The sequence below is a fragment of the Apium graveolens genome, chromosome 1 (genome assembly GCF_009905375.1).
Source record: "Apium graveolens cultivar Ventura chromosome 1, ASM990537v1, whole genome shotgun sequence".
Classification (NCBI taxonomy): Eukaryota; Viridiplantae; Streptophyta; class Magnoliopsida; order Apiales; family Apiaceae; genus Apium; species Apium graveolens.
Window position 1 is genome coordinate 31619545 of NC_133647.1, and position 14043 is coordinate 31633587.

Consider the following 14043-nt stretch of genomic DNA (forward strand, 5'->3'; position numbering starts at 1 on the left):
AGTACTATGAGAAGGCTCATATATTGTTAATCATTATACATATTATTTTGGTGGGCTTGCTGCTCACCCTTGCTTTCTTCTTTCATCACACAACATCAGATAGACAAGATGAACCGGACCAAGCTCCCGATTCGCAAGAAGTTAGGAGACGTTCCGCAGTTTTCTAGAAGCACTGATGCCGCCATAGCTGAGGTAGGAACTACCAATAGGCTAGGCTTTCAACTTTTGATGTATCAGATTATGTATATTTATGAATTGTAATAATGGCAAAGAAATGTAAATTTATTCAGAAACCTATTTAAGGTGTATTGGCATATAATTGTGGAATAAAACGACTTGTGATTATTTTTGGATATTCATCTCTGAGACTATAACTTGTGGTGTGTGTGTTTATTGTGGGGTCACAGTACAGAGTAGTTGATTATTTATTAAGATTGGGTGTTGTTAAGGGAAATGGAACTCGTGACAACCCGGATCCCCGACCCCGGATTTGGGGGTGTTACATCCTAGCTTTAACCGAACACCACGTATCCCGCCTTAACGATCTACGCCGTAGAGGTATCCACACGAAAGCTGGTACGGAGGAGGCGTGTACTAGCACCAAGAACATACCTGATTTCCCCTCTATCACTCTCTCACCTTTAGCTGCTAGGGTTTATGTTTTTATCTAATAAAAACGTAACCCTAATTTTAGCCTTAAGGATGTTTATATAGAGAGGTCAAAAACAGACCTAACCCTAATCCAAGTTAAAGTATATTAAAATCTGAAATTCTATTTATTTAATAATTAAGTTTAACTCAATTACTAAATAACAACTGAATTTCGGATTTAATAATATACAAATTTGAAATTTATTTATCCCATTAATTAAGTCCAACTTAATTAATAATAAATAATTCAAATTTCCTTTTTAATTCAAATCCGAATTTGAATTAAATATTCCTCCATGCTTTCTTTGTGCAACCCTATGGGTTATTATTACATTGGAAATAATTTAAATATCTCATATTTAAATTATAAATAATGAGTGGCATATAGTAATACATCATTGCTACCCAAGTAATAATAATTAAATCGGTGATCGATTAAACTTTTCGTGAATAATGTACAATGTAATATAATCCCTTTAACCAAATATTATAAATTAAACTAGAGGCATGTAATGTGTCATCCTCATCAAAAAAGCAGATGCCTTCTTTTCATAAAGTAGATGCCTTCTACTTTTTATAAAGTAAATGCCTTCTGCTTTTTATAAAGTAGATTCCTTACCTTTTCAAAAAGATAAGATGCTCTATTAAAAATGATGTCCTGGTTTTGCTTTGAGCAGTATTCCTGCTTTAGGCAAAAGTCCTTTGTCTTCTGCTGAAGTGGAGGGGTCCTCCATTATTCTTTTTCCAGATTCTTTGTCTAGAGTGGTGATACCACATATTTGACATTCGAGATGGATGCTAAATTTGCCTATTTCCTTTTGCTTTTTCTTGCAGAAGATTTCTTGATGCGATCCAACAGCATCTTTATGTAATAATTGCCTTCTAAAAGCGACAACTTTATTGTAGTCATCTTCACTTAATCCTTTATGGGAATAAGAGGTCATTAAGGCATGCGTTGTAGCTAAATTGACTTTTAGCTTATCTTCCTTTTGAACACTAAATAACTTATTGATTAAAATCAATAACTTATTTTCAGTCAGTGCTTTTTAAATCATTTTTCTCCAGTGTAGGTTCCATTGCTTGGCTTGGAGAATAGATCTTTTCTTTGGCAGGACCAACCTGAATATAATGTAAAGGTTGATTGGGTGGAAAATCGTTTTCTTCTTCATTTTCCCAGCATATAATGGTACTGGTGGTTTTGATGAAGAGGTCGATCTCTTTTCCTTTAAGACGGTTGTTTTTAAATGTCTTGACTGCCTTTCTAAATTCCTTGGGGAACCTAGAAATTTCCAAAAGGTTATTAGCAGGATAAACTTGTGCTAATAGTCCATATTGGTATGCTTCATAGACCATGTCTGGATCAGCATTTGGATAGAAATTGAAGTAGCTGACATTCTTCTTGTATGTGGTGAAGAAATGTTCACTAACGAATTCCTTTTCAGTGGCTATTCTTCCATATTGATAAAGATAATTAAATCCTGAAAAATAAGATTCAATGGTATCTTCTTCCGTCTGCATTAACAGCTGCTGAGATTTTGGGATGTTTCCCAAAATAGTTTTCCTAGAACTTTCTTTTTGGTGAGTTATTGCCCCCGCATAAGTTAGATGTAATGCTTCTACAGAATTAATCAACTGGAGAGGTGACTTGAATTCTTGTGTAGTATAAATATTTGCTGCAACTTTTGCTTCAACAAAGGATTTGTACTTCTTATGTTTGATGCCTGAGAATCCTTTTACAGCTTTCTTAGCTATCTCAAATGTAGTGTATATTCCTGCATTAGGACCATTAAACACCACATAATAGGTTTTAGGGCCTTTGTATCCGTTTGGGACAACTGAAGTATGACCTTCAGTCTTTGTAGGGATTTGAATTCCCCCGTTAGGCCTCAAATTTAAATTAGAGGTTTTTTCTAACGTTATGGAGGTCTGAACCTCAGTCTTGCTTTCTGGCAAGGCAACAGCCTTTAACGGATTTGTTATTTCTTTACCTGGAGCCGTTTGCTCAGGAATAGGCTTATCTGTGTTCATTTCTGAAGATGGTGATGAAGTAACCATTTGTTGTGAGGTATTAACCTCATTCTGGATTTTTACGAAATCCACAGGTGTCAACGGATTTGTTGAGCCTTTACCGGTAGCCGTTTGCTTCGGGCTAGTTTGTTCTTCACTCAGAGTTGAGGAAGGTGAACAAATAACCTTTTGTTCTTGAGGAGTATTGAATTTCGTTTCGAACTCTATCTTGGCTCTCACCAAGTGTAGTATTTCCTGGATAATTGACCATTCTTTTAAAAGAATTGTTTCTTCCAGAAGCAACTTCTCCATAGCTACTAGCTTATGGGATCTTCAAAGAAAGAAGATTGTTTTTATACCCGCAATGGTATTTGTTTCTTTTGAGAGAAACTTGTGAAGAAGGAAGGTATTTGCAAATGTTTTATGATTTGTTCTTCAGTTCCTTCTGTATTTATAGCCAAAAAGTGACCTTGGATTCCTGTATGAACAGTATTAGCTTTTCATACCTGTTCTTTCTGGAATTCTCTTGTTAAAAAATCTGCTAAGCAGTTTTTAACTCCTTCGATGTGCTCTACATCAAAACTGTAGCGAGATAACCATTGCTGCCATCTTACTAATCTTCCTTGCTTATTATCTCCCTGTAACTTAATACGAAGAAAATAAGTGAAGTTTCTATTATCAGTCCTTACCAAAAATTTGACCGGAGTTAGATAAATAGAAAATTTGTTAATGACTCTAATGACTGCCAAATATTCTTTTTCATTTGAATGATAATTTTTCTCGGCGTCTTTAAAGCTTTCTGAAGCATATCTACATATTAATTCTTTATCAGAATTAACTGCTTTAAGAACTCCTCCCCAGTATTCGTCTGAAGCGTCTGTCTCAATGATAAGCTTATCATCCGGCTCCAGATGATAGAGTTTTGGAAAACCCTTGAGATTCTTTTTTACCTTACAAATGTAATCAGTGTCTGAATCTTTCCATTCCCATGGAATATCTTTCTTGAGCTTAACCTGCAAAGGTGCACGAATGGCTGCAAGTTTTGGAATATAATCAGATGCATAAGTTAATATACCTAAAAACCTTTGCAACTATTTTTTGTCTTCAAGTTTGTTCGAAAATTTATTAATATGTTCCAGAATATGAGCTTGAGGACAGTGCGTTCCTTGATCAATTTCTAATCCTAAGAAATTAATCTTTACTTTAAAAAGTTGTGCTTTCTTCTTGGATAAAATTATGCCAAGATGTTGACATCTCTTTAGAACTGCTGCTAAATGCCTTAAATGATCCTGTTCAGTATCACTAAAGATTAGGATATCATCAACATAAACGCAACAAAATGATTCAAATGACCTGAATGCATCATGCATGTGTCTTTAAAAAATGGAAGGAGCCTGTTTAAGACCAAATGGAACCACGATCCATTGATAATGTCCTTGGGGACATGTAAATGCTGTCAATAACTTTGATTCTTCGTCTAGCAATACCTGCCAAAAACCAGATTTACAGTCTAATGAACTGAACATTTTCTTACCTCGGATAAGGGTGAGAAGTTCATCCTTATTTGGTAGGTTATGGATGTCTCCTATTGTAGCCTCATTGGTTTCTTTATAGTTGACTACCATTCTTTTCTTCCCTCTTCTCTTCTCAGCTTCATTTTCTACAAGAAATGCTGGAGACATATGAGGTGATTTACTGGGTATGATGATCTTTATATCCAGAAGCTCTTGAATTTGTATTCCAAATTCTTTACGATCTTGTGGGTTGTACTTCATTGGTCGAACCTTGATTACAGCTGTAGGATCTCTGAGCTTGATTGCTGCTTTCATCCATTTCTTGGTCTTTGTAGGATACAGTGGATTTTCTGAGCAGACAGAGTCTAATAATCCTTCGATTATAGTCTTCTTTTCTATATCAAGAATTAAATTTTTACAATCATTTAATTCTTTGAATCTTCTAATAACATCCTTCCCCTTCTGTTAAAGAAAATTTTTATTAGTGATGATATTAATAGCATCAGGTTTTTTGGTTTTAGAATTCTTTTTCATTGATTCTAGAAAACCTGGAACTCCAACTTTACGAGCTGTTGTTATTTTTTTGATATATACTTCTTGACCTGAAAGGGTTAGTATAATCATTTTTGTATACTGAGTGAATGGTTCATATAATTGGCAAAAATTGTTACCAATTAAAAAATCCATTCCAGCTTCCTGTTGGTAAACAGTAGGAATATGAAATATTTCACCTGCTATCAGTATATTAAGGTCTTTGCATACCTTGCTGATTGTAATGGTGCTCCCATTAGCAATTTTAGCTTGTATAGGTCTTTCTGCGTTAATCCAATGTTCTGGTGGAATAACATGCTTACTTGCTATGCAAAGGCTGGAGCCTGTATCAACATAACAATGTAATTCAATCTGTTTATATCCTGTAAATTTTAATTTACCTGAGATATAAATAGAGTTTGGATTAGTGATGTTGGTCATCACTTCTTCTTCTTCAGTCAGATTCTGAGGAAGTTGATTCATTAGAATCTGATTCTATTGGTCCAGGGTCCAATTCTTCAATTGAATATACTTCTTGAGTATCTTCATAAGGGTCTTCAATAGGAATATATCCTAAAGAATAAACTTGTTCTAGCATTTGGACCTTGCCGTCATTCTTCTTTATATTAGGGCATTCATTTGCATAATGTCCTTCTTCATTACAGATCCAACACCTGTAATTTTTCTTGCCTTTTGGGCAAAACTTTTTCTTGTTATTAGAAAATTTCTTGGACGATTTTTTTCTTGAAATACTTACCTGGTTTATAAGGCTTTTTCTTCTTGATAAACTTGTAAGTAGTCTTATGTTTATAAGACTTCTTCCTGTAGTGCTTCTTGTAAGAAGATTTCCTACATCCATACTCAAATGGTTTTTCAACAATCTTTTCACAACACTGTTTGCTAAAAGATTTCAACTGCTTTTATTTCTTTGTTAAATCGCAAATTTTTGAGATTTCCTCTTTAACAATTCTTTGAGCATAGGCTAAATTATACTCTGCTGGACCAGTAGCTTCTAGATTAAATCTTTCCAGAGCTTTTAATCATACCAGTGGAATTTTGAGGAGATAGTATTTTACATACTTCACATATTCCGCTTGGTCATCTAATTGGTATAGATATTTTTCATAATCACAGAAAAATTGATCTAGGAAACATATATCGCAAAGCTGCATATTAGTGATCCCCTAGTTCTTGTCTTTTCTTTTATTCTTAATAACTCCTGCAGTTTATCAGAAGCTTGATTAATTCCTAAGAATATTGTATAGATGCCATCTAATACATTTTCAAAGGCTGTAACGGGACTCATGACTGGTTCCCAAGATGTGTCATTAATAATTTTATTAAAAACACCTAGAGTCTTATGTTCGATCAATAATAAAACTGTGTTTTGATCATCATAATCGTCTTTGTTAGTCTGAATAATAAGACTATTTTTTTTGCCCAAGCGTCTATGAGCTCTTTCCTGTTTGGCTTTCCTTCAATATTTAAGATATTATTACCAAAAATATTAGAATTTCCTTTAGCCTCAGAATTATTAGAAGGATAGAAATTACCTTTCCTTTTTCTGCTTCCTTCAGGTTTCTTTGTACCTGATGTTTCTCCTGATTCTCTTTTTGGTGAAGGAGGTGTTGAAGTTTGATGTGTGTTCATCCTGAGGTTTTCTATTTCCTCATCTTCAGAACTATCAACTTCTATTTCTTGAAGGTCCTCCTGTTCTTCAGAACTGAAACTTTCAATTATGTTAAGAATGTTGTAATCATTAAAACCAAATAAAGATTTTAATTCATTATTGTCTTCTATTTCCTGGTTGGCTTTAGATTCATCATCTAACTCCATTAGCCTGATTGCTTGTTTGAGGACTTTATAGTTGTCATCGTTAACCTGCAATTCTTCTTCTTCAATGTTATCCCAAAAGAATTTTTCTACTATTTTTATGTAATTCATGTTGATTTCTTATCAACACCGAATGGCCATGTCAGACTGCCAGGATTTTTCCCAGTTCCGAGCTCTTCGTTACCGACACTATAGTTGGGATAACTATATTTCCAGATCCTTGATTTGTGCTCTGGATCTTCATCTGTTGTGATGATTTCTTTTCCCTTCTGTTGCCTTTCTTTGAGGGCTTCATGGATTTCATGGTTGCAAGGACATTCTTGAATTGTTGCTTTCAATTCAGTAATGATCTTTGCTGCTGCTGCCTCAATTTTATCTGTAACATGATTAGCATGTTGATTTTTAAGCAACCTAAGGATTTCTCCTATTTGTGGCTTAATATTTTTATCGAAATCCTCTAGTAATTCCTTAATGCTCATCCTAAGATTTTCTTAAGGTATTCTATGATTTCATTGAACTTGCAGTCAATAACTTCATTATCACACTTAGTGTTTCTAAGCTGTGACAACTGAACTTCTAATTTTTCAATATTAGCGTTCTGTTTTACTAAGAGCTTTTTTATGTCTCTCGGAATTTCTATTTCCACATTACCCCCCCCCCCTCAAAGAAGTAGAATATCTGTTGAAGATACTAGGTGATTTTGAAAAAATTTCACTGGGATCTTTACTTAGTCCAAAGTAGGACAGTAAGTTGTAGATTCCTAGTAAACATCTTCCTGTAATCTGGTTAAGATTATTCGTTGAAGACACAATAGTGTTAAGGCTATTACTTTCTGCAACACCACTGAAGACGTACTTCCTTGGTTCAAGGTCTATTCCTTCATTTAATTTCTTAAACTCTAGAATTTTTCCTTTTTTATAAATATGCGGGTGCATTAGAACGACTATAGATGATCCAGTTTCTGACATAAGTCATCAACTCTTCGGGACATGCTATGAAGTAATTCTTTATTAGAGGTAATAGAAGATTCACCAACCTCTAAGGTTCTTCCTCTAAAACTCATTCTGGGTTTTTGTCCTAGAATTGGCTTATTCTTTGCAATATCAATTGCCCAAGAATTATCTAAAGGACTAATATCTGAAAATTGCTTTTCTTCTACAGATCTTATCTCTGAGAATACATCGTCCAATTCGATATATTCATTTTTCTTATAGTCGATGCTATGATGACTATTGGTTAAAGCATAAGCAACAACATAAGTTAAGCTAAATACTTTATCACCTGCATTCATCATATTATGTCTCTCAAAGTCATGCACGAAAGATAATATCTGATCAAGATTTTTAGTTTCTAAACTAAAACCAAATTTAGGATAGACAGTAAACATGAATTTTTGGTATGCTAAATTACCTCTAGCAGCACCTAAAATACAATCTCTTCGATCATTGATTCTATGATCTATTAAAGCCATTTTAATAGGAGAATCTATTCCTTCTTGAAATTCTGCTTTAAGCAAAATTTTTATAGCACCTAAGTGAACTACACTGATAGTAGATCTTATCTTAGAGTCTATTTTCAACAAATTTTTGCTTATCTCTTCCTTAGTGATTAAAGGCAGATAAACTAAACTTGTAGTATCTTTTATATCTACATGCATTTCTTTGGTAGAGATATAATAAAATATATTATTTTTCCTTTTAAAATAATTTAACATAGGAATGTTAAATATTTTTTCTTTTCTTAAATCGAGTCTGCTTCTTTTGATTTTAGAAAGAATTTCTTGCTTTATCAAAAAGCTTGCTTGAAAACCTTTTTCATTTTCTGAAAACTCGATTTCCAAATTGTTTTCATCTTGAGTTTCCTCAGGATGTTTTTCTGTTAACAAACTCATTTACGGATTCTTAATAAGATCATAACTGAGAATTCTTTTAAGAGAAGATATCTCTATTTATATTTGCATAGAATATCTGTTATAGAATTGAACTTGTTCAGTTTTAAATTCTTCTAGATCCCAGATAAGGGATCTAATGTTTCTATTGTCTTTTTCACTGACAATCTTTCTAGAAACCTGTAAAAGGTGTTCTAAGTATTGATAGTTATTCATGGAAATCATGGCATTACCAGATATGTTTACTATCCACGGATGATTATTGCTACTCATAAAATGAGAAGATTTAAAAAGATTTAACACTTATTAAAAATACAGAGTTCTAAGCATTTGTATTTGCAGTAAGTAGACCTGGCCACTTGTGCAGTCCGTGCGTGCCGGGCCGGGCCGCACACGGGTTGGGCACTCGAAATGCTAACACTGAACCGGCCTGTTGATGAACGAATCGGGCTCGGGCCGGGCTGGAACCGCAGAAATCGAACTCGTAACCGGAACCGGTAAATAACCTGTTGATAGATGTGCGGGCTCGTGCGGTTAACCCACGGGCCGCGCGTGCAAAAGCAACCAGATTCTATTCTCTGCCAAGTGCCATGTATTATTTTGATATATTATATTATAATTATTATTATATTTATAGTGCAGTAGTGTAGTGTAGCTTAACTGTATAGGTAGGTCTTAAAAGAAGAACAAAGAGACCCAACAGGGAGAGTCTTGTACAAGCTACAGAGAAATTATAAAGAGAGAAGGGGTGGAATGATACTGTGGTCATATCCACCTACGCCCAAGCAATTGGCAGTCTCAGCCATCTTTTTCCTCACCGACGCAGCTCTAATAAATGTAGCAATTGCGAACTGTGATGTGCTCACCTGTGTGGCTGTGGCTCCTGTCCTATGTCTGTGAATTTGTAATTTGAATTTGTGATTGTGAATTTGTGATGTATGATGTGCGAGTGAGAATTTAGAAATAAATTAGGGATGGTGAATTGGTGATACTGATTGGTGAAGCTCGGAAATAATTAGGAAATATATAAGGCAGAGAATGAGAATTGAGATTGAGAGAGGCAGAAAGTCAGATAGAGAATTAAGATTGAGTGAAAAAATTGTATGAATTATGTATGTATTTTTTGGGCTTGTGTGGGCTGTGCGAGCTGTGCGGGTTTGCAGGCGCATGCAGCTCGTGCGGGTTCCGTGTCGACGGGTTAGTGCGGGCCGGTCCCGGTCCCGGTTTTTTAATACTGTATTCGTAACCGGCTCGATTAATTTAACGAATTGTGCGGGTTTGAACCGGCCCGGTTCGGACCGAATAATTACGGGTTTCCGTACGAACCGGTCCCGAATGTGCGGTTCAAACCCGCACATTTGGCCAGCTCTAGCAGTAAGGTTCAATAATATAATACCTATTTTTGACATACCTGAGTCTTTGTAAGATATGATCCGAGAATTTATTCAATTCTGTAGTTATCCTGATGTTGATTACTCCAAGGATGCACCTGCTTCTTCCCTCAGCGGCCACCTGCCTAAACGGTACTTCGCTTATGACTTACTCCCTCCAGGATATAATCAAACCTTGATACTGAAGAATTAAATAAACGACAAGGCTCTGATACCAAAACGCGGAACACTTCATAAGTATTTATTTCTCAAACCCTTACATAATACATAGCTTAAAACCCCGTTGGGGTTACTACTGTCACAATACATTACTAGTACTCTCTGGAATTAAGAAAGAGTTTTCGTTGTAGATTACAAGATGATCTTTCTTAAAACTTAGCTCCCCTTTTATAGAGTAAGGAAGAGATTATATTACAAGACTAGTCATCTTCTAATAAATCATAAAGTATATGCTATCTGCTTTTCATAAAGTAGATGTCTTCTGCTTTTCATAAAGTAGATGTCTTCTGCTTTTCATAAAGTGTAGATGCCTTCTTCTTTTCATAAAGTAGATGCCTTCTGCTTTTTATAAAGTAGATTCCATACCCAATGTCCACTTTTATCATTACCCGGTCAAGGATAACTTTTAATGGAATCAATGTATATTAATTCTCGTATAGAAATATAATGACTTCAGGTCTAAGGACCATTACATCATTATCACTGTGAGAATTACTTATGACACAACAGACATGTAGAATCTCACATTGGGTCTGTCCAGCACCATGTACATATACATCTGACTGTGTTTTTGACTTTAGTATCACTATACTTATGATCAATAAGATGTGATCATCAGTCAACAAACACATCAGTCTTAATGCATTATTATTGTCCCTTAAAAATAATACTCGACTAGGGACCTTTAGGGATACTATTCTCATAATCTCATTTCTAAGTCATGTACTTAGAGATATAGAATTGCATATCATATTCCAAGGACATTTATTAATCTAACATTTATATTGCAGTAAATTAAGAATTAATAAATTATAAAGGGAATAATCGATAGAACATAAACATTAATAATCCTAATGTCTTAAACTAAAATAGCATAGTGTTGTCTTTAGGGCACAGACACTAATAGAGTTGTCTTGAATTATACCCCTTTCAAGAATTTCCTGAACAAGCTGTTCAATAATATCCCTTTATTTCAAAGGAAATCTGTATGGCCTGATATTCACTGGTCCTTCATTTTCTTTTAAAGGAATCTTGTGATCAAATACTCCCCTCATTGGTGGTAGATCCTTAGGTTCATCAAATACAGATGCATATGTCTGTTTTAAGTTCTGAAACTCCTTGCAACCTTCCACTAAAGTAGCTACTGGTGATCCCAGCTCTCTGATTGTACTGGAGTGACTCAAATCTAATTGTACTTCAGTGTTGCATAAAAGTACTGAAGGTAGTGATCTAACTTGGATAAGACAACAATGAGCAGCATTCTACATGAGTTTGATAGAGGGCTACCCTTCAATTACCTTAACCTTCCTCTGGGGAATACCTTTTAAAGATATTTTTTCTTCATCAATGATGAACTCCATTTTCAGTTTCTTGAAGTCCTAATAGAATGATCCCAGTGTTGAAAGCCACTGAATTCCTAAGACCATATCACAACTTCCCAAAGAAATTAACATTACTTCTGTTGTAAATTCTTTACCATTCATAATCCAGCAAAATGCTTTACAGACATTCTTGCAAATAATGTGATTTCCATCTGCTACAGTAATTGCTTGTGTTGTGACCTCTTCCACCTTACAGCCCAATTGCTCTGCGAAATTAATGTCTAAGAAATTGTGTGTACTACCAAAATCCACCAAAATGTGTATACTGGTTTTCCCATGGATATGCCTTTCAATCTCATAATCTGAAAATTCTGGTTTCCCTGCTAGAGCATTTACTGAAATTACAGGTTCTATATCATCATTGATTTCATAAGAAATCTCATTATCTACCCTCTGATCCACCTCTGAATCCAGCAACTCCCCTGGTACTTCTACTGTAAACAACTGAGGCTCTTTAAACTTACATTTATGTCCTCTTTCATAGGTTTGATCACAATAATAGCAAAGACCTTTGGCTATCTTTCCAGCTCTAACATCAGCTGGAATAAACCTAAAATTCCTATTTCCTTCATTTGTGTTCTGATTAAATTTTGGAGTTGGCAACAAAGGTGGAGAAGTGTTTGCTAGCAATGGTACAGACTGATTGGATAGGTTAGTCTTGGCTGGAGGATTATTAACTACAGGCTTGCTGAATTTGTAAGACACATTCAGTGACTCTTCTTTCAACCTAGCATAATCAATTGCTTCAGCAATAGACCCTGGTTTGAAAGCCTTAACAAAAGGTTTTACAGAAGCTTTCAATCCCCCTATGAAACTATCAAGAACATAAACATCTGGTAAAGCATGATTATGCTGCAACATTAATGATCTAGTATTCTCAAAATCATCAATATAATCCTCTAACTGTCAAGTCTGTCGCAGTTTGTTAAATTGTTCCACTACCTTACTGGCTCCATCATCTCTAAACCTAGCCACCAAATCAATGATGAAATCATCCCATTCTACTACCTTTCTTGCAGCTAGATAGCTAGTAATTCAAGTTTCTACTTTATTTATCATATACAATGATGCCAAATCAACTTTTTGATCATTAGCTATTTTACACAATTCAAAGTAACTATTGTATTTCTTAATCCACATTCTAGGATTATTTCCATCAAATTTTGGAAAATCAAGCTTAGGAGTAAATTTAAAGAATCGATTAGAAGTTGTATCCAGAACCTGATGTGGATCTCGATTATGATTGTCTCATGTGTGTTGATGAGATGTACTAGCTCCTTTCATTTGCGTTCGAATCTCATCAATAGATTGCATCAATCGAACTAAAGTATCTTCCACACGTTTATTCTGCAATTCGTGTTTCTGATTGTATGCCTCCAGTTTCTTCTCCATCATCTTAACATGATCTTCCATTGACGAAACTTTCCTTGTTTTAGCCAGTGTACGATCGAATCATTTACAAAATCTGTTTAGCTAAGGTGTTTTGTTTGGATCGAATGCTCTGATACCAATGATAAAGATAACAGATCTTTTTATCTAACTTTACAATCGAAGTAACAATTCAATCGACTATAATCAAGCTCTAATGGAACTAGATGAACAAGATGATTAAGAATAAGAATTGACAGATATATGGAAGCAAGAGAAGAAGAGAGGGAGAGAGAGAGAGAGAGACATAGATGAGAGATTAAGACTTTAACATTTTTATTCATAATGAATTCCCAGCAACAATCCATGTTTTATACATTGAAAAAGTGAAAACAAATTCTAACAGAATTTCCCGCCTAAAATGAATGATTTTCATTTACTGAAATACCCTTGTTACAATAGCCTTGCTATAACAAAGAATCTCTGTTGCTTTATTTTTGTTCTTTCTGTTTAATTTCCATTTGATAATTATTAAGTTTGTTATTTGGTAAGAAAGAGCAATAGAGAATGGTCCCTAAGAGGGGGTTAAAAGATCTCGAGGAGGTTGTTGTGCAGCGTCTCCTGGGAAATTTCAGTTCAATGAAAAATGGAGGATTATGTTCAGTTCCTTAACAAAACCTCCTCTTTTTGTGGCGATTGTATCGGTGATGGGAATGAAATTTGGGAAGGGGAATGAGGGGTACTAGAATGAAGGTTAATGGGAATGGATATGAAATGATAACCCAAGAAATTAAAGAGGGTATGATTTAACCATCTGTTGGGAATGAAGCTTCCATTCTTAACTATCAAATTTCCAATACAAACACTATAGCATGAAATTGAAGTTCCGATTCCCGTTAACCAGCTTCATTAACCACGATTAAAACACCACCTAAGTCTATTTGAGCATTGAAGTCTTTGTGCACTGGTTTAGGTTGATTCTTCTTGTTAACTATGTTATTTAGCTCTCCATCAAGTTTCTAAGTTTTGCATGTTATGTTTTGCAGTGGTTATGCAATCAGATGGGTTTAAGTAGCTCCTTGGTGACAGAGCTGCTGGAAACAATTAATTGCCTAGATGTCACTTCAACAACACAATTTTCATTCTTAAGTAATCACACACAAACCCAACACAGTTATTATTATCTATACTGTTTTGGTTTCGAATATTGTTTCACATAAATTGTTCTTTATAAATTAGACTTATTCGATCCAACTGTG

The 14043-nt window shown here is 34.8% G+C and overlaps 1 protein-coding gene across 1 annotated transcript; it reads right to left on the minus strand.

Annotated features, from left to right (window-relative positions):
* Positions 1-3158: 3158 nt before the first annotated feature.
* LOC141662740 (uncharacterized) lies at positions 3159-6647 on the minus strand. The gene is made up of 5 exons (XM_074469246.1): positions 6257-6647; positions 4935-5047; positions 4193-4634; positions 4074-4145; positions 3159-3691 (listed from the first exon to the last, which is right to left on the minus strand). The coding sequence occupies exons 1-5, from the start codon at positions 6645-6647 to the stop codon at positions 3159-3161; spliced, it is 1551 nt and encodes a 516-aa protein (XP_074325347.1).
* Between the last annotated feature and the right edge of the window lie 7396 nt (positions 6648-14043).

Coding starts and splice junctions, on each gene's coding strand:
- LOC141662740 (XM_074469246.1), bottom strand. CDS start 6,647: ATGAATTACATAAAAATAGTAGAAAAATTCTTTTGGGATAACATTGAA. Junction 4,635..4,934: donor GCACCATTACAATCAGCAAG/GTATGCAAAGAC, acceptor TTTCTTTAACAG/AAGGGGAAGGATGTTATTAG. Junction 3,692..4,073: donor GACATTATCAATGGATCGTG/GTTCCATTTGGT, acceptor CAAAACTTGCAG/CCATTCGTGCACCTTTGCAG.